Here is a 21,092-nt window from a genome sequence, read left to right on the forward strand (position 1 = left end):
AACCTGGGAGGCGGAGCTTGCAGTGAGCTGAGATCCGGCCACTGCACTCCAGCCTGGGCGACAGAGCGAGACTCCGTCTCAAAAAAATAAAATAAAATATGTTCTCACTGATACGTGGGAGCTAAGCTATGAGGACGCAAAGGCAAAAGAATGATACAATGGACTTTGGGGAATGGTGGGAGGGGGATGAGGGATAAAAGACTACAGATATGGTGCAGTAATGGTGCAGTATATACTGCTCAGGTGATAGGTGCACCAAAGTCTCACAGATCACCACTAAAGAACTTATGTAACCAAATACTACCTGTATCCCAATAATTTACGGAAAAATAAAATAAAATAAGAAATAATCCTGACACCTCCATATTCTAGGATAAAAACTTCATCTCCAACTTTCACACTAACTGGTTGAATCTCTCCACTCTTTAGAGCCTGATCCAACAGCAACAGCTATTACTACTGCTTGCAATACTTTTCCTTGAGATTTTTCTGGAAGCATAATGCCTCCTGTGTGTGTGTGGGGGGGGTTGTTTTTGTCAGGTCACCCAGGCAGTAGTGCAGTGGTACAATCATGGCTCACTGCAGCCTTGACTTCCCAGGCTCAAGTGATCCTCCCACCCATTTTTAAATTTCATAGTGCCCGACCATAATGCCTCCTTTGGTTGTAGTTTCTGCAGCACACCTTTCAACCAATACTTGGTCAGAGTGGAAGAAACTTCCAAATGCTTGTCCTGCCATGACTCCTGACACTACAGCTTGCACTCTGCTCTCACACCCCAAAAATTTTTTAATTAAAAAGAAAGAGAGCAAATTAAAAATCCACAAAACTCACTTCTTTCTCTTTCCTGGGGAATAGTGTCAAAAGGATTGGTACCAATTATTCTTTGAATGTCTGGTAGAATTCTCCTGTGAATCTGTCTGGTCCTGCACGTTTTTTTATCAGTAATTTTTAAATTACCATTTCAGTCTTGCTGCTTGTTATTGGTCTGATCAAGGTATCTAATTCTTAAGATTTAAGATAGGAAGGTTGTATTTTTCCAGGAATTTATCATCTCTTCTGAGTTTTCTAGTTTATGTGCATAAAGGTGTTCATAGTAACCTTGAGTGATCTTTTGTATTTCAGTGGTGTCAGTTGTAATATCTCCTGTTTCTTTTCTTAGTGAGGTTATTGGGGTTTTCTCTCTTCTTTTCTTGGTTAATCTTGCTAAAGGTCTATCAATTTTATTTATGTTTTCAAAGGGCCAGCTTTTTGTTTCATTTATCTTTTGTATTGGTTTTTTGGTTTCAATTTTATTTATAAAATTGAAAATTGGTTTATTTTAATAACTGATCTTGGTTATTTCCTTTCTTCTTCTGGGTTTGGGTTTGGTTTGTTCTTATTTCTCTAGTTGCTTGATGTACAACCTTAGACTGTCTGTCTGTGCTCTTTCAGACTCTGATGTAGGTGTTTAGGCCTATGAACTTTCCTCTTAGCATCACCTTAGCTGTATTCTGGAGGTTTCGATACTTTGTGTCATTTTTGTCATTCAGTTGGAAGAATTTTTAAATTTCCATCGTGATTTTGTTTTTGACCCAGTGCTCATTCAGAAGCAGGTTATTTGATTTCTATGAATTTGCATGGTTTTGAAGGTCCCTTTTGCAGTTGATTTCCACTTTTATTCCACTGTGGTCAGAGAGTGCTTGATATAATTTCAGTTTTTAGTATCGAAATGTCAGGTACTATAACATTCATTGTGCTCTTTGTTGCCTGTATACTTTGGTTTTTTTGTTTTTGCTTTGTAACTTGTATTTATTTATTTATTTATTTAGTCTTGGAGTTTCACCCTTGTTGCCCAGGCTGGTCTTGAACTCCTGACCTCAGGTGATCCGCCTGCTCCAGCCTCCCAAAGTGCTGGAAAGTGCTGGGATTATGGGCATGAGTCACCGCACCTGGCCTCCCCTAATTATTTTAATTAGAGGATGTGGTGGTGCATACCTGTAGCCCCAGCTACTTGGGAGGCAGAGGCAGGAGGATCACTTGAGCCCAGGAGTTTGAGGCTGCAGAGTTACGATAGTGCCACTGCACTACAGCTTGGGTGACAGAGCAAGATCCTGTCTCTTCCAAACAAAACGCTCTAGAAGTTTTCTAGGTTGTTGTGTTTTTTTGTTTGTTTTTGTTTTTTTTTTTTGTTTTTTTTTTTTTGCTTAGCTGGCTACCCTGTAGTGTTTCCAATTGTTTTTTAATGAGCTGTCAGAAGATTGGAATTTCATTTGTAGAGTTATGCTAGCCAAAAGCAGGACTGTCTTTCAGTTATGCAAAAGTTAATCAAAGCTACATACAAGGAAATATTTCTTAGAATAGCAACATTGAGCTTATTTTGTTGTTTTTGTACTAAGTTTTGCTTCATTATAATCATAAGTTATAATACTTGTAAGTACTCTATGGATGATAAAATTCTCCTCCTCTTTTTAAAAAATGCTTCTTCGGTTGTTCTTATTGGTGAACTATAAGATGTAGTATTGCTGATCAGACACGGTGGCTCATGCCTGAATCCCATCACTTTGGGAGGCTGAGGCAGGTGGATCGCTTGAGGCCAGTTTGAGACCAGCCTGGCCAACATGGCAAAACCCCATCTCTACTAAAATATAAAAATTAGATGGATGTGGTGGCGTGCACCTGTAATCCCAACTACTCTGGAGGCTGAGGCAGGAGAATCACTTGAACCTGGGAGGTGGAGGCTGCAGTGAGCCAAGATCCTGCCACTGTACTCCAGCCTGGGTGACAGAGTGAGACCCTGTCTCAAAAAAAAAGAGATATAATTTTGCTTTTCTGTACGTTCTGTGGATTTAAGTAATTGGATTCAGAATGAACTAGCTTGTTAAAAGTTTTACGCTTTTTAACTGAATTTTGAAATAAAATGAATTCAGATTTTATTAGCTATAAAATCCTATTGAATGGTTTTTATGGTTTAATCAAATTTATTGTATTGATGTTAGCAAAATCCTATTTTCTTTCTTTTATAGTTTATCTTCTTATATCAGTGTATTCTGCTTTTTGGTTTTCTGGATTTTTGTTTTGTTGTTTTTGAGACAGGGTCTGGCTTTGCCAACGAGCCTGGAGTACAGTGATACAATCACAGCTCACTGCAACTTCAACCTCCTGTAGTCAAGTGACCCCCACCTCAACCTCCTGGATAGCTAGGACCACAGGTGCTTGTCTCCACACCTGACTACTTTTTTAAAATTTTTGTAGAGACAGCATCTTACCATGTTACCCAGACTGGTTTCAAACTCCTGGGTTCTAACGATCCTCCCAAAAAATATTGCAATTACAGGCCTGAGCCACTACACCTAGCACCTGTATTCTGTTCTAACCCACTGTGCTCTTAGCTTGCAGAACACAGAGAAGTACAGCATACCTACAGCCTGGAGTCCCTTTGCCACTGCCCATTTTACGAGGAAGCCATGCATTTAGTTGAAGAAGGAAAAATTTACTCCAGAGTACTGAGGTACCATTTCAGTTTTGTTTATGTTTATGAAGGATATTAAGGTGTTTGTATGGTACTTATTAAAAATGTTTATGAGAATAGGAGAAAATATATTTTTAGGTCCAAGTAAAGAAAAAATTGTTTTTACGTGTTCTGTCAGTATTGAAAAAACATGTTTTATATTAAGGTCCTGAGGTTAAGCCTTGTTTGAATCCAAATTTATAGTAGGCTTGATCTTGAATGTAGTTTAACAATTGTCTCCCCTGTTTATTACATAGAACTGAAATGTTGGAGTGCCTAGGAGACAGTGATTTTCTTGCCAAACTTCACTGTATTCGACAGGCTTTTCAGGTATTTTTTTAACATTAAGTGACTTCACCCAGCCACTCATCCCCACCCTCATGCTGTACAGTCCAGTGCAAATAAACAGGACAGCTCTTTGCTCTTGATTATCCCTATTCCTAATGACAAATGTAAAGTCCACTAAACTTATTTTTCCTCCCCGCTACTTGCCTTCATTTGTTTCCATATTTCATTATCCTCTCCCACGACTTCCCAGGCCCACCACACTTTGTCAAAACAGGATATTTTGATACTTCAGGAGTGTAAAAATAGCTGCTTAAAATAAAAACCCTCTTTGTTATTATTAATTAGTATGTATTTGAGATTTGAGTCCATTATAAAATTGATTTTCTAAAAAGAAAGTAAAAATATATTTGTTTTCTTATGTTTTGGGGCTATAGGACATTTATTTGAGACTTTGTAATATTATGTTGAACAGAATTTAAATTCAAATTTAATTCCCTTTAATCTTTTGGCTATAGATAGTTTCAAGAGTTCTTTTTATTTTAGGAAATGAGGACTTTCTCTGTGAGCTGCCTATTGAAATAGCACCACATGCGGTGCATTCACTGTTTTAGGATGATTTGTGCTATTAAGTTGAATGTCCATTCACATTCATTATAGGTCTCTTTTTTCTTTGGGGATGAATATTTTTTCAGGTAATTCTTTCAGAGTCAGCCAACAGGATATTCCTCGCTGAGAGTGGAAGGAAAATTTTATCAGCTTTAATTGTGAAAGCACGAAAGGTAAACTTGTTCTGTTGGCAAGTTTTTACCACTTACAAAAGTTGTTTTTACCCTTTGAACTGAATGTTAAGACGTTACATTTTTGATAGAAGAAAAAGTTTTTGTGGATAGTTGCAAAGTTTCGCATTTTAAAAATAAGTAACCCAAAGGGCATTAAGTTATGCTCGGGTTGAACTATCTATAAAGTCCACAGTATTTCAACCAAGTTGTTTCTCATAAATTATTTCCATTTTGCCATAAAGTCTGTAAATGTCATGGTGAGAATTATCACTAGATCTGCTGCGATAGCCATCACTATTGTTATTACTAATGCCTCCTCTTTTATTCCCTCAATCCTGTTCAGGAAGAGGGTTACAGGAAATAGTGTAAGTCTCAGTACAATATAAATTGAACTGCCTCATCTTCATGTAGTAGAATGAGGCAGAAGCAATGACAAGAACTTCATTCAGACTGTAAGGAACCACCTTATTTTATGTAAGGTTTGTCCAGATGATGAGAAAACAAAACAGGCCTTCCCTGAGCCATCTGCACACCTAGCTTTCAGACTCAATCCCTTTGAACTTTAATTCTTTCATTTATATAATAGAATTACATTTATATTACTTCATTTCAGAGGGTTTTTAGGATGATTAAATAAATTATAAATGGGAAAGCAACTTAAAGAATAAAGTGTTAAGAAGCATAAAGTGCTAAGTATATGTAAGATGATACTATTAATACATGCGATTCCCAATGTAAGTCTTGTGTTGCTTTCTTGGCCTTCTCATGACAGATAAACTTGGTGATTTGAACTAGGGTTCCTCCAAAAGAAGCAGAACTGCAACAAAAGCCTCACATAATGTCTGCTATAACCAGATTTTCATTTTAAGGACTGACCAAAATAGGCATACATATTTGAGTAATAAATAGTTTGCTTGTGACATTTTACTGACATTCTTTGTCTTGGCTTCTGCAAAATGTTGCAACAGCAAAGTAGTAAACCAGATAAATTTGGCATACCTTTAAAATGTATTTTAGTTCAGTTACCTAGTAGAATTAAGATCCACCAGACTTTCTTGAAGAGTAACTTTCTTTGTAGCTTGTTATAAAGTTGAGTTTAGAGTTAAAATGTGTTTTCTTCTTCAGAATCCAAAGAAGTTTGAAGATGTTTTTGATGAAATGATCTATTTTTTAGAGCAGACCGATCACTGGGATAGTACTGAAATGGAACTTGCTGCTAGAGGGGTAAGTTCAAGTTTTTTGTGATATTTATTTTTCTTAGTTATTTGAATGTAATTTTATATGAGTTGAGACTACTGTTTCATTGTCCTTGTTAAATACAGTAAAGCCAATTGTATGGTTGTGAGACATCTTTTTTTCTGACAGAGTCATCAACCACACTCCTTATACATTGGGGCAGTAGCTGTAAATTGTTTTCTGACAAGCCTTTTTTGCTGTTGTTGGCTCCTTGCTTCCTTCCCTTCTGTCCTCCTTCCCTTGTTCCTTCTCTCCCTTCTCTCCAAAAGTCATTGGCAGACCCCTAGCAGGGCAGGAATGGTGGCCTATGCAAGGACAGCTTTGGGTGGTACAACAGCAGCAGCTCAGTAGGGCTGGGGAATTGACTGTATACACAGGACTGAACAAATAAGTATACTGAGAAAAATCAGAGCCAGCTTCTCCCTGTGAGAGAAGGGAGGTATAAAAAGCTGGGATTGGAATTGGAGCTGTCAGTGTGAGTTCACAGTTTAGAATATATATGTAGATACAGATACAGAAATAAATATAGGTCCGGACATGGTGGCTCACGCCTGTAATCCCAACACTTTGGAAGGCTGAGGCAGGCAGATCACCTGAGGTCAGGAGTTCAAGACCAACCTAACCAACATGGCAAAACCTCGTGTCTACTGAAAATACAAAAATTAGCTGGGTGTAGTGGCTCACGCCTGTAATCCCAACTACTCGGGAGGCTAAGGAATGAGAATTGCTTGAACCTGGGAGGTGGGGGTGGCCGTGAGCCAAGATCATGCCGCTGTACTCCAGTCTGGGTGACAGAAAGAGACTCTGTCTCAAAAAATATATAGATATAGATATTGGCCAGGCATGGTGACTCACTCCTGTAATCCCAGCACTTTGGGAGGCTGAGGCGGGCGGATCTTGAGGTCAGGAGTTTAAGACTAGCCTGACCAACATGGTGAAACCTGTCTCTACTAAAAATACAAAAATTAGCCAGGCATTGGGTGCATGCCTGTAATTCCAGCCTGGGTGACAGAGTGAGACTCCATCTCAAAAAAGAAAAAGAAAAAGGAATGAATTTAGGGCTGGGCGCTGTGGCTCACGCCTGTAATCCCAGCACTTTGGGAAGCCGAGGCAGGCAGATCACTTGAGGCCAGGAGTTTGAGATCAGCCAGGCCGACGTGGTGAAACCGTGTCTCCACTAAAAATACAAAAATTAGCCAGGCATGGTGGTGCATACCTGTAATCCCAGCTACTCAGGAGGCTGAGGCAAGAGAATCACTTGAACCCAGGAGGTGGGAGCTGCAGGAAGCCAAGATCGTGCCGATGCACTCCAGCCTGGGCGACGGAGCAAGACTCTGTCTCAGAAGCAAAAGAAAAAAAAAAGAATGAGTTTACAAGGAGCTGAAAGGCCTTCTAGGCAGAGAAAACAGTGAGTACAACAAATACATGAATACTTAATCTTTCCTTTTCTAGTGTTCCCTTATTCAGGAAATGGAATCAGCATCCATTTACTTCTGCAGGCCAGCAACCTGAGACTCATCCTTCACCTCTCCCTGATCCTCACCCACTTTATCATATTCATCTCTAAGTTTGTCAGTTTTAACTCATAAATGTCTTTCAGTTTCTTCAACTTTCCTCTCTTCCTGTCACCCCTCTTGGCCTAAGTACCTGTTGTCTTTTCTCTAGGCTACGTCAGTAGTCTTTATATTTCCTGATTCCCTGCTCACTCCTTTCCTCCCTGCATTCATTCTTTCCCCTCTCTGTTTCATTCTCCACATTTCTGCCAAAATGATACAGCACAATATACTTTTTCCTTTATTGTGCTTCACACAGTTCGTAATTGGATATTTGCAGGATTATTTTGTTGCTGTTTTCCCCATTATACTCTAGGCATCTAATTTGCTTACTCTAGAAGTCTGAGCCCCTGGTACAGCATGTAGTATGCAGAGTGTGTATGAATGAATGAAAGAGCAAGATGTTCATGATCTGGTGGGGAAGACAGGCACATATACCAGTAACTAAATAACAAGGTAGAATGAGCATCCTGGATGTTATAATAGAAGCATGAACAGAGGACTCCTAGAATAGAGGGGAGGAGAGATTATTTTCACTTGAGATCTAGGAAGGAGCAGTGATAATGTGAATCATAATTTTTAGTGGTGAGCTTTCATATTTGTCTCTCCTTATATTTTATATTTTTGAATAAGCTGATTAAAAAATAAGACCCTGCTGTTATAAAACCATAAAGCCCTGGCTCAGATTTTATTTCAGCTCTATGTAATAATAATTTTTGTTTTAACTCATAATTTAATGCAGGTGAAAAATCTAAATTTTTATGATGTTGTTCTGGATTTTATATTAATGGATTCCTTTGAAGATTTGGAAAACCCACCCACATCCATACAGAATGTAGTAAATAATCGATGGCTAAACTCATCCTTCAAAGAAACAGTAAGTGGTGGTTTACTTTTCTCAGCCTTTTAAGTTTGATTAAAAAGTGTGGCACATATACACCTTGGAATACTATGCAGCCATAGAAAAGGATGAGTTAATGTCCTTTGTAGGGACATGGATGCAGCTGGAAACCATCATTCTCAGCAAATTATCGCAAGAACAGAAAACCAAACACCACATGTTCTCACTCATAGGTGGACATTGAACAATGAGATCACTTGGACACAGGAAGGGGAACATCACACACCAGGGCCTGTTGAGGGATGGGGGAAGAGGGGAGGGATAGCATTAGGAGATATACCTAATGTAAATGATGAGTTAATGGGTGCAGCACACCAACATGGCACATGTATACATATGTAACAGACTTGCACGTTGTACACATGTGCCCTAGAACATAAAGTATAAAAAAAAGAAAAAAGAAAAAAGAAAGGGGTCAGCCAGGCATGGTGGCTCACGTCTGTAATCTCAGCACTTTGGGAGGCTGAGGCAGGTGGATCATTTGAGGTCAGGAGTTTGAGACCAGCCTGGCCAACATGGTGAAACCCTGTCTCTTCTAAAAATACAAAAATTAGCTGGGCATGGTGGTGGGCACCTGTAATCCCAGCTACTCGGGAGGCTGAGGTGTGATAATCGCTTGAACCCAGGAGGCAGAGGTTGCAGTAAGCTGAGATCGTGCCGCTGCACTCCAGCCTGGACAGCAAGAGTGCAGCTCTATCTCAAAAAAAAAAAAGTCCAAACTGGATAGATTGATAAGATTTACATATACATCTGTCTGTGAAATAATGTATGGAAGCTGAGCTCATCCTTTGATATTCAGCTCAGGCATATACGGTGTAACATCTTCAGATGAAATTCTCTTTTCAGGCTGGGCGCGGTGGCTCACGCCTGTAATCCCAGCCCTTTGGGAGGCCGAGATGGGCGGATCACGAGGTCAGGAGATCGAGACCATCCTGACTAACACGGTGAAACCCCGTCTCTACTAAAAATAAAAAAAATAGCCGGGGGAGGTGGCGGGTGCCTGTAGTCCCAGCTACACGGGAGGCTGAGGCAGGAGAATGGCGTGAACCCGGGAGGCGGAGCTTGCAGTGAGTGGAGATCCGGCCACAGCACTCCAGCCTGGGTGACAGAGCGAGACTCCGTCTCAAAAAAAAAAAAAAAGAAAAAGAAATTCTCTTTTCAGCGTCTGTTGTTTTTTGTTCTCAAACCTGTTTGACATTGGTTTTTGTTGGGCTTTAAGTGTGCACCTGAGAGCAAAGTAGGGTGGATATGTTTTATGATGCAATTTGGATACCTTTAAAAAAATGTTCCAGTTGGCAATTTCACAATTATTTTGGAACTTACTGATATTAAACTTACAAGCATTTTAAATAAATTAATTTTTCCTCAATTAATATGTTTTAATAATAAAAGCTACATGTTTTTCCATTTCTGTAACTGATTTGGTAAAGTGACCTTGAGCAAAGCTGGGTTATGCCAGAGTAGGGTCAGATTTTTCTTTTTTTTTTTTCCTTCCTGGCATCACTTCCAAGGGTCAGATTTCTTCAGGATCCACTGGGTGCTTTTGTTCTGTCGCGGTCATATTTCCTTGTTCTTTATTTGGATCAAACTGTTAGCTCTATTCACAAATATTCCAATAGTACTATTCTTGAAAAAAAATTACTTTAGACCAGGTGCAGTGGCTCATGCCTGTAATCCCAGTACTTTGGAAAGCCTAAGTGGGCGGATTACTTGAGCTCAGGAGTTTGAGACCAGCCTGGGCAACATGGTGACACCTCGTCTCTACAAAAAAAAAAATACAAAAATTTGCCAGGTGCAGTGGTGCGTGCCTGTAGTTTCAGTTACTCAGGAGGCTGAGGTGGGAGGTTCACTTGAGCCTTGGAGGCGGAGGTTGCAGTGAACCAAGATCACTCCTTTGCACTTCAGCCTAGGCGATGGGAGTGAAACCCTGTGTCCAAAAAAAAAAAAAAAAAGAATATTATATTACACATAGAATATTTATTTGTGTATGTGGATTCTTTTTTTTTTTTGTATTTGTTTTTTTTTAGTAGAGACGGGGTTTCACCGTGTTAGCCAGGATGGTCTCGATCTCCTGACCTCGTGATCCGCCCGTCTCGGCCTCCCAAAGTGCTGGGATTACAGGCTTGAGCCACCACGCCCAGCTATGTGAATTCTATATACACACATTTTCACTTTTTTCCCTTAAGGAACAGAACTTTAAAACTCGGAAAATTGAATCTTCTTTGTTCCAGAGTACAGTCTTTTTCCTTTAGTGGCTTTGTGTTTAATTTTTTTAATATTATTTTATATTTTTTTTTTTTTGCCCTTACAACCTTCAACTTTGCTCATGATTTAAAAATTTAAATAATGAAGTACCTTTGCATTAATATTTTCAAACAATGTGAGGACCCTGACTAGTTTTTTTTTGTTTGTTTGTTTGTTTTGAGACAAAAGTCTCGCTCTGTCGCCAGGCTAGAGTGCAGTGGCGCGATCTCTGCTTACTTCAGCCTCCGCATCCCGGGTTCAAGCAATTCTCCTGCCTCAGCCTCCCGAGTGTCTGGGTCTACAGGCGTGCGCTACCATGCCCAGCTAATTTTGTTTTGCATTTTTAATAGAGATGGGGTTTCACCATCTTGGCCAGGATGGTCTCCATCTCTTGACCTTGTGATCTGCCCGCCTCAGCCTCCCAAAGTGCTAGGATTACAGGTGTGAGCCACTGTGCCCGGCCGACTAGTTCTTATTAGTAATGAATGTATTGAACGTTTTAGACCCATAAACTTTGAACTTTTTTTTTTTTTTGAGACATAGTCTTGCTCTGTCGCCCAGGCTGGTGTGCAGTGGCGTGATCTCGGCTCACTGCAAGCTCCGCCTCCTGGGATCACGCCATTCTCCTGCCTCAGCTTCCCGAGTAGCTGGGACTACAGGTGCCCTCCACCGTGCCCTGCTAATTTTTTGTATTTTTAGTAGAGATGGGGTTTCACCGTGTTAGCCAGGATGGTCTCCATCTCCTGACCTCGTGATCCACCTGCCTCAGCCTCCCAAAGTGCTGGGATTACAAGTGTGAGCCACTGCACCAGGCTGAACTTCTAATAAAAATGGAAATGTTTATATAGCTGTATATGAATCTTTCTTTTCTCTGCATGTATTTAGGCCGTGGCTTCAAGTTGTTGGTCGGTGCTGAAACAGAAAAGACAACAGATGAAGGTAAAATTCATTAAGACCTGAATTCCTTTGTTAAATCATTTAAGGATTCTGTCAAAGAAGCTTCTGAGTCACTTCTCTGGTGGGAATTGGCAGCTGTAGGAGGGGTAGGAGGGACTGTCCCTCAGGCTAGATGAGTGACTTACTGGTGGTGGGTTGGCTTCTTTTTGGAAGGCCTTCTTTCTCATCCTTAATATTTGATGTAGTTTCATATAGCAAGTATTGAGGCGTGCGTGGTATTTCAGCTAACTGGGAGAGGGGTTTAGAGTTGGAAACAGCTCTGATAAGTTTTAGGTTTTTGTTTTTTCTCTTAATGATATTATTATTATTATTTTTTAAGACAGTCTGTCTCTGTCACCCTGGCTAGAGTGCAGTGGTGTGATCCTGGCTCACTGCAACCTTCGCCTTTCAAGTGATTCTCCTGCCTCAGCCTCCCGAGTAGCTGGGATTATAGGCGCCCGCCACCCCACCCAGCTAATTTTTGTATTTTTAGTAGAGACAGGGTTTCACCATGTTGGCCAGGCTGGTCTCAAACTTCTGACCTCGTGATCTGCCTGCCTCAGCCTCCCAAAGTGCTGGGATTACAGGCATGAGCCACTGCACCTGGCCAGTATTTTTTACAGTTCTTTAATATAGTGGATTCCACTTAATTTAATCCAATTAAGAAATAAAGATTTGATTCTAATAGCTGCTTTATTCAATTTGGAGCCCCTACAAATAAAAAGTCTTAAAGTTTATATCCTGCCTCCATGCCTCACACCCTGTAACCTGTCTTACCTGCTAAGCATTGTTTTTCTCATACACTCCTAGTAGTAAAGGGCAAGGACTCTCAAGTGAGACTATTGGGTTCAAATGCCACATACTAGCTATGTGACCTTAGGCAAGTTGCTTACCCTCTCTATGCCTCAGTTTCCTCATCTCTAAGAATAGTAATAGTATCTACCTCATAGTGTTTTGTTTTGTTTTAGAGATGGGGTCTTGCTCTGTCATTCAGGCTGGAGTGCAGTGGCATGATCATAGCTCACTGCAGCCTCTAACTCCTGGGCTTAAGCAATCTTCCTGCCTCATCCTCCCTGAGTTGCTAGGACTACAGGTGCACAGCACCATGCCTGGCTGATTTTTTATTTTTTTGTACAGATGGGGTCTTGCTATGTTGCCCAGGCTGGCCTCAAACTCCTGGCCTCAAGTGATCTTCCAGTCTCGGCCTCCCAAAGTGTTGGGATTACAGGCGTGAGCCACTGTGCCTAGCTGTCATAGGGTTTTTGAAGATTCAATATGAAGTGCTTAGAACAGTGCTTGGCATAGTGCAGTAAGCAAGTATTGACTATTACAACATTATTATCTGCCCAAGGATATACAGTATTTTATCACATCCATATTTTCCACTCTTACAACTTTGAGACAGTATTGCCAGTTGCAGTGATTTTAAAGTATGGTCCTCACAGCATCTTCAGAATGTGCTGTTAGAAATGATTCTGGAGCCCCTATATTTGGATAATTCTTATTTAAAATGATTCCAGAGACCCATGTTTTAGAGATAGGGTCTAAAGAGGTTTCCTTAATGATGATGATGAACTCTAACGTTAGGACTAGGAACAGACTTGTAGATGTGGGTTTGATTCTCACACTAACTAGCATGATTACAGTAAGTTACTGACCATCAGCTGACCCTCAGTTTTCCCATGTGCAAAACGGTGTTAATGCCTACTTAATAGGACTGTGGTAAGGATGAAAGCAATATCAACCAGCTTAATTTAAACATTAAACATTTAAAGAGTTTAGTAAGTGGTAGTTATAATAATAATGATAATATTATTAACATGTCTAACTTTATTTTTCTACTTCTTAGAATAAATATTGTACCTTTTTTTCTTTTTGAGACAGAGTCACTCTGTCGCCCAGGCTGGAGTGCAATGGCACGATCTCAGCTCGCTACAACCTCCACCTTCCAGGTTCAAGTGATTCTTCTGCCTCAGCCTCTCAAGTAGCTGGGATTACAGGCGCCCGCCACCATGCCTGGTTAATTTGTATATTTTTGGTAGAGACGGGGTTTCATCATGTTGGCCAGGCAAGTCTCAAACTCCCGACCTCAAGTCATCCACCTGCCTTGGCCTCCCAAAGTGCTGGGATTTCAGGCCTGAGCCAGTGTGCCCGACCTAAGTCTACTTTCTATATCCATAGATACCTATATGTCTCACCTCTTGGGAACTATTTCCTATACCTGAAATGCCAAATTCCCTCTGTACTTAAATAAATCTTACCCATCATTGAGCTCAGCTCACATAATTCCTTGCTGAAGTTTATCTAGTCTGCTTCAGCCCACGCTAAGTTCCCACTTCTCTGACCTCATAATACACTTCAAATCTGTATGGTATTTAGAACTTTACTATATGTAGAACATACTTTTTGGCCCTCACTAACTAGCTGTGTGTGAATTAGGGCAGTTTATTTAACCCCTCTCCAATATCACTTTTCACATGTTTAAAATGATGTTAACATGACATACTTTTGAAGGAATGTTTTAGTAAATTAAATAGAAACTAGCACATTTTCTAGAATATAATGGGTACTCATTAAATGGTAACTGCTGCTATCTTACATTTTAAAAATGAGGTTTAGGCCCAGCACAGTGGCTCTTGCATGTAATCCTAGCACTTTGGGAGGCCAGACTGGGTGGATCACCTGAGGTCAGAGTTCGAGACCAGTCTGGCCAACATGGCGAAACCCCGTCTCTACTAAAAATACAAAAATTAGCTGGGCGTGGTGGTGCACACTTGTAATCCCAGCTACTCGGGAGGCTGAGGCAGGAGAATTGCTTGAACCTGGGAGGCAGAGGTTTCAGTGAGCCAAGATGGTGCCACTGCACACCAGCCTGGGTGACAGAGTGAGACTCCATCTCAGAAAAAAAAAAGAAAAGAAAATGAGGTTTAGAAGATTGTCTTGGAGACTGTAAAATAGAAAATAACCCCCCCAGGAGACAGAATCTGAAGGTGTAGTTTTCTGTAGTCAGTGCTGTATAACAAATCCCACAGTGTGCTATTTAACAAGGGAAATTCAAAAAGTTATTATAAATATAAACTTAGAGTTTCCTAAAACACAGCTATATGAAGTAATACTTCACAGGAAGAGGCAACTACACAATTAAATACTTAAATGATATAGGGTTCCTTAATTAAAAGTTAGGATTCTAGTAAGAGTAGCTTAATCATTTTACTAGTTTTTTTTTTTTTTTTTGGTCAGTTAATATAATTAAGTGATTGAGTTGGGCTTTTAATAGCTAAAACTATGATAGTCTTATCATAAAACTTATACAACTAAGGAACACTGTAGCATTCTTGTTGTTGCCTGGTTGCAAAGCTGATATGATTGCCTTTTTTTTTTTTGAGACAGAGTCTTACTTTGTCACCCAGGCTGGAATACAGTGGCATTATCTTGGCTCACTGCACCCTCCAACTCCTGGGCTCAAATGATCCTCCCACCTCAGCCTCCTGAGTAGCTGGGACTATAGGTACACACCACCATGCACGCCTGGCTAACTTTTGTATTTTTTGCGAAGACAAGATTTCACCATGTTGTGCAGGCTGGTCTCGAACTCGTAGGGTCAAGTGATCCACCTGCCTTGGCCTCCCAAAAGTGTTGGGATTATAGGCATGAGCCACCATGTCTGGCTGGATGACTTTTTTATGAAGCATTTTTATGAGGTAAAAACAGCTTTTAAGGGTGGGATATGGCAGCTCATGCCTGTAATCCCAGCACTTTGGGAGGCCAAGTAGGGAGGATTGCTTGAGCCCAGGAGTTCAAGACCAGCCTGAGCAACATAGTGAGACCTGTTTCTACTAAAAATAGAAAAAATTAGCCAGGAGGGGTGGCATGCACGTGTAGTTCCAGCTACCTGGGATTTTGAGGTGGGAGGATCGCTCAAGCTTGGGAAGTTGAGGCTGCAGTGAGCCATGACTGCACCAGTGCGCTTCACCCTGGGCTACAGAGTGAGACCCTGTCTCAAAAAAACAAACAACAAATAAAGAAATATGTCTCAGCACATATTAAACTATTGACTAGGATATGAAAACTATAAACTAGTTTATATAAAATATTCTATGACTCTAAAGGTTACTTGTAACCTTATTAACTTTCTTAATAGCATGGCTGATGATTGACTCTTGGTTTGCCCTCAAAAACAGTAGTCATGAGCCTTGCATTGTAGTGTGCACCTGTAGTCCCCACTGCTCAGGAAGCTAAAGCAGGGGGATTGCTTGGGGCCAGGAGTTGGAGGTGTTGCTAGACTCTGGTCTAAAAAGCAAATTTTCTTAAACTCCCACCGGTCATATAATGAATAGCAACTTCAGTTTCTGTACTAGAGAAAGCAAATAACAAGAAGGTAGAAATAACTTGATTCTCCTTTACTTCCCAACAGATCCCAGATGGATTTTTTGCCCATTTTTATGCCATTTGTGAACACATCAGTCCTGTCCTAGCCTGGGGCTTTTTGGGTCCTAGAAATTCTCTCTATGATTTATGTTGCTTTTTTAAGGTATGTTCAGTCATTGAGTCATTTCTCTTTTTTTAAAATCAAAAAGGAGATACGGTTTTATTCTGTTTTGTTTTCCTTTTGTAGAAGAACAACTGTTATTTAAGAGTAAAGTTATAAAAGTCACCTAAATTCAGCATTTAAATGCCAGTATTAAATATTTTTGGCATGTTATAATACCACTATTATTATTATGGACCAGTATTTTATAGATTTGGTGCTTTATTGTGGAGTAGGCTCAGCATATCCATTCACCTTATCAATTCCCTAATGCAAGGGATACCCAAGCTTGAGCAACATAGTGAGACCTGTTTCTATTAAAAATAGAAAAAATTAGCCAGGACGGGTGGCATGCACGTGTGGTTCCAGCTACCTGGGATTTTGAGGTGGGAGGATCGCTCAAGCTTGGGAAGGTGAGGCTGCAGTGAGCCATGACTGTATGAATTTGAAAGTCTGGATGTTTTACTGTACCATTCTTTTTTTTAATTATGTTTATGTGCTGTCAAGGTAGTATTTTTATAAATGGTTTAGGAAATGTTTATTTTACTCTCATTCAGAACACGTTGGTTTTTGTAGTTTACTTGACCACCCAAATGTAAGGTATGTGTTTTAGGGATTGGGAATTAAGTCTGTCATCAGTGAGCATTCTGACTTGAGGCAAATCATTCTTTGATGTTCCTTTTCTTTATCTATAAAATGAGGGGACCTAACAGATTGATTGCTAATGACCCTTTCAGATATAAAATCTAGTGAATCAGCCGGGCGCGGTGGCTCACGCCTGTAATCCCAGCACTTTGGGAGGCCGAGGCGGGCGGATCACAAGGTCAGGAGATGGAGACCATCCTGGCTAACACGGTGAAACCCCGTCTCTACTAAAAATACAAAAAATTAGCCGGGCGTGGTGGCCGGTGCCTGTAGTCCCAGCTACTCGGGAGGCTGAGGCAGGAGAATGGCGTGAACCCGGGAGGCGGAGCTTGCAGTGAGCCAAGGTCGCGCCACTGCACTCCAGCCTGGACAGAGCGAGACCCCGTCTCAAAAAAAAAAAAAAAAAATCTAGTGAACAGTGAAGTGTGTCTTCTTAGTACTTCTTAATAACGTTTGGAAGATATGTTATTAAGAAAGAAGACAAATTAAATATTCCTGTTTTTCACTCTTTGAAATTACTTTTTTTCTATTATGGTGACATAACAGCTGAGACTTAATCCTTATTAGTAGGCAGTTTGCTTACAGTGAGTTTCAGTGTATATAATAACTTACTGAAATGAAATATCCTTCAGGATCTACCACTGATTTGAGACCTGAAATGTTCTTTGTTTTTCATGTGCCTTAAGGGTTTTTCTTGTACAAAAAAGCACATTTAAAATTACAATGTATTATTTTATTATTATTTATTTAAAACTATTACTAGAAGAGTTTATTTTTCTGTATTAGAGTAGAGGCAATGCTCAAAGGTCACATTGAAGGGAAAGGACTATAACCCCTTACATTTAAACAGTGCTTTAGAGTTTACAGGCACTTCTTACAGATTATCTTTTTTAAATGTTTCCCCACCTCTTCATGGTATCACATAGGTTATCTTTTTTGATCATCATGTCATCCCTGAGTAGTAAGTAGGATGGGTGGTATTAGCCCTATTTCATAGAAAAAGAAAATGAGCCCCAAAAAAGGAAAGGTTAAATCACTTGTGCAAGGTCCCTTTTCTAATGAGATATGAAACTAGCACTGGAAGTCAGGTCTTCTGATTCCTGATTCAATGCTCATTATAATATTAGAAGCTTTTTCAATGTAACAGAACTTTGGTCTAATAAATGCCAATTTGTTTTATGTTCATTTTCCAGAATCAAGTTCTTTTATTTCTCAAAGACATTTTTGACTTTGAAAAGGTGCGCTATTCAAGTACAGAGACTTTAGCTGAAGACCTCATGCAGTTACTCATTCGCCGCACTGAGCTTTTAATGGCCTATCTTGAAGCAGATGCCCTGAGGCATACAAGTAGTTGTCTAAGTAGTCATGGTCATGTTATGTCCACTGGGCTACTGGAAGCCAAAGTACAATGAGTACCATAAGAATCATGCAATTTGAGTGTGCTATGAAATATTTTAAGGTAACTATTGATTTTGTAACATATATTACAGAATCAACAGAATTGGTGCATGTGGATTCAGGAGGAAAAAAATCTAGTAAAAAATAAGCAACTGTACTGTATTTATACAGAAGTTCTGTCATTGAATTCCTGTGTAGTGTAGTCATAGTGGCTTTTTGCACTTACTAGGTAATAATCAAAGTTGTGAAATGTGTCTTTTACAGAAATATTGCTTGAATTGAAGCCAATATTTGGGAGTTAATTGGTTTGTCTTCTTGAAGCTGTCATTCTCAAAAGCTCTGTTTTTATGTTTTGCACCTTTAAAATGTACACTTTAGCCAAGATCTTTGTGGCCCACACATGCAAGAATGTATTACTCCTAGTGTCAGTATATTTAACTTTGCCTAGAAACATATTTTTAATTATAAAGTTATTCATTTGTTTAATCAAGTCTAGGCAGTAATGATGTTTAACATGTACTGCATACATTATTGCTTGTGCATTTGCTTATGTATTTGAATCAAAGAAATTGTAATCACTGAATATTGTTATAGAATATTTAAATGGGCCACTTGTAGTGGCTCATGCCTATAATACTTCGGGAGGCTGAGGCAGGAGGATAGTTTGAGGCTAGGAGGTTGAGACTAGCCTGGACAACATGAGGAGATGCATGTCTCTACAAAAAAATAAAAATAAATTAGCTGGTATCAAGCAGAGTTCCATGGAAATATTAAAATTTAAAAATAAAAATAAAAATAGGCCGGGCTTGGTGGTTCATGCCTGTAATCCTAGCACTTTGGGAGGCCAAGGCGGGCGGATCACCTGAGGTCAGGTGTTCGAGGCCAGCCTCACCAATATGGTGAAACCCCATCTCTACTAAAAATACAAAAATTAGCCAGGTGTGGTGGCGGGCGCCTGTAGGCCCAGCTACTAGGGGGGCTGAGACAGGAGTATTGCTTGAACCCAGAAAGTGGAGGTTGCAGTGAGCCGAGATCACACTACTGCACTCCAGCCTGGGCAACAAAGTAAGACTCCATCTCAAAAAATAAATAATTTAATTAAATTAGTTGGGTGTGGTGGCATGTGTCTGTGGTCCCAGCTACTTGGGAGGCCGAGGTGGGAGGATCACTTGAGTCCAGAAGGTCAAGGCTGTCATGAGCCATGATTGCACCACTGCACTCCAGCCTGGGTGACAGCAAGACCCTATCTCAAAAGTAAATAAATAAAACAAATAAAGCATTTAAATGAATTGACACTGAGAAATTTACAATTTATAAATTTATATTAACTGTAGTTTCCAAAATATGTTACTGTTGGTCCTGTAAGTTACAAAGAGACTGAAGAACTTTCTTTTTATACATTAGATCATTTTTCCCTGGAATGAATATTGAATAAAAAGATAGCATTTATTAATTAATAAAGGCAATTTAAAATTTAGTGTTATTTGAAGACTGTCAACATCTGAAGGTATGAAACTTGGTACAGTAAAATAATTTCTCCTTTCTCCTACAAAACTTCCTTTTAGTTATTCCCACAGAAAACTCAGCCCAGTGGGAATTTGTCATATTATGCCCATGTTTTAAAAATATTCGTATTTTGAATCTTACTGACGTTTTAAAGAAGGGTTTTTTCCTCCCTTGAATGTAAAACAAAAATATTTTTAATCATGTGGAAGTATATATTTCATGTTCATTATGATAAATCTACAAACAAATGAATTGTTTTTATGGGTGGGGTTCTTCTATAAGAGTATATTAAATGCTTTCAGAGTTGTATTAATTTTGTTTCTAAATAATATACCACTTACTTGGAGTGGCTAACTCAGTATGTAAGTAGATTAGATTTGTTGATTTTGCCCCTAAAACGGGCTTTATTCATTTTAGGAGTGAGTTGCACAAAAGGATCTAAAATGCATTGTTTTTTTCTTCTTTTAAGAGACGGGGTCTTGCCGTGTTGCCCCGGCTGGAATGCAGTGTGCTATCATACATAGCTCACTGCAGTCTCCAACTCCTCATACTAGATGCATGTGCCACCATGTCTTACTCCTAAAACGCATTTTTAAAAAGCGAATTTTTAGATGAAAGTGCCTAGTTTCTGATTAATAAATAGAAGATGCAAAGTCGGGGGAAAAAGCATAATCTTTTAAGATTTGTAAATTTGTGTATGTGCCACATTTATGTCAATTAACTACAAAATATGGAATTCAGGATCATGCTGTTTTGCATGTACTTTATAGGTTATATAGCATGAAACATACAAATTACCACTGTTCTTTAGTATATAGCTCCTTGACTTTTCTTACATAGATGCTTAATTTAACAATTACCTATTTATAAGTCTTATTATTGATGGAAATATGATTAGAAGTACCAAAACTAAAAATTCCATTATATACTGTTTACTTTTTATTTAATATTACATGTTTTTACCTTGTTGTGGTATCTTTGGTCTTGAATGATACACACACATATGTGTGCATGCACATGCATTTCATTACCATGTAGACAAGACAGTTATTGCTTATATACACTTACCCATTTGAGGGCTAAGTGTTTTAAGTTGTGGTTTTATAAGCAAAGCTGTAAGTAAATGTAATTTATTTTAGAAAGATATTATTTGACACCAGTTTTGAAGAATTGCACTATTTGATAATGCTGCTACTACATGAGATAACTCTGGGGAATTAATTTTATGAGATAAGACAAATGGCTTTCTAGAAGGTGTTGCTTTTTATTTTGTTTTGTTTTTCTTTTTCTTTTTTACATTTCATCTTAGAAAAAGTTGCTTATATTCAGCAGGCTGGTTTGTCAAATTCAGTGTTTGAGTTTGTTTCTGGTCATTTCAGTAGCTGCTACTTTAGCAAGATGTGGCCTTTCACAAAAGAGGTAAGAGTGACCAAATAGAAGTTTAGGAGAATAAGTATAGAAAAAACCTCTCTATTGTAAGAGAAGAAACTTGAACTTTTTTTTTTTTTTTTTTTTTTTTGAGACAGAGTCTCGCTCTGTCGCCCAGCCTGGAGTGCAGTGGCGCGATCTCGGCTCACTGCAAGCTCCGCC

At 39.3% G+C, this 21,092-nt stretch overlaps 1 protein-coding gene across 1 annotated transcript in view; it reads left to right on the forward strand.

Annotated features, from left to right (window-relative positions):
- Nucleotides 1–21,002, forward strand: part of FAM73A (family with sequence similarity 73, member A) — a gene marked incomplete at its 5' end in the record, with an annotated part of 110,364 nt that extends 89,362 nt beyond the window's left edge. The window contains 8 exons of the mRNA XM_011953179.1: nucleotides 3,370–3,488; nucleotides 3,746–3,818; nucleotides 4,469–4,555; nucleotides 5,681–5,779; nucleotides 8,087–8,221; nucleotides 11,375–11,428; nucleotides 15,840–15,956; nucleotides 17,792–21,002. Of these exons, the coding sequence (XP_011808569.1) occupies nucleotides 3,370–3,488; nucleotides 3,746–3,818; nucleotides 4,469–4,555; nucleotides 5,681–5,779; nucleotides 8,087–8,221; nucleotides 11,375–11,428; nucleotides 15,840–15,956; nucleotides 17,792–18,010 (903 nt within the window). The remainder of the gene's footprint in view (nucleotides 1–3,369; nucleotides 3,489–3,745; nucleotides 3,819–4,468; nucleotides 4,556–5,680; nucleotides 5,780–8,086; nucleotides 8,222–11,374; nucleotides 11,429–15,839; nucleotides 15,957–17,791) is intronic.
- Between the last annotated feature and the right edge of the window lie 90 nt (nucleotides 21,003–21,092).

The sequence above is a fragment of the Colobus angolensis genome, unplaced genomic scaffold (assembly GCF_000951035.1).
Source record: "Colobus angolensis palliatus isolate OR3802 unplaced genomic scaffold, Cang.pa_1.0 Scaffold359, whole genome shotgun sequence".
Taxonomy (NCBI): domain Eukaryota; kingdom Metazoa; phylum Chordata; class Mammalia; order Primates; family Cercopithecidae; genus Colobus; species Colobus angolensis.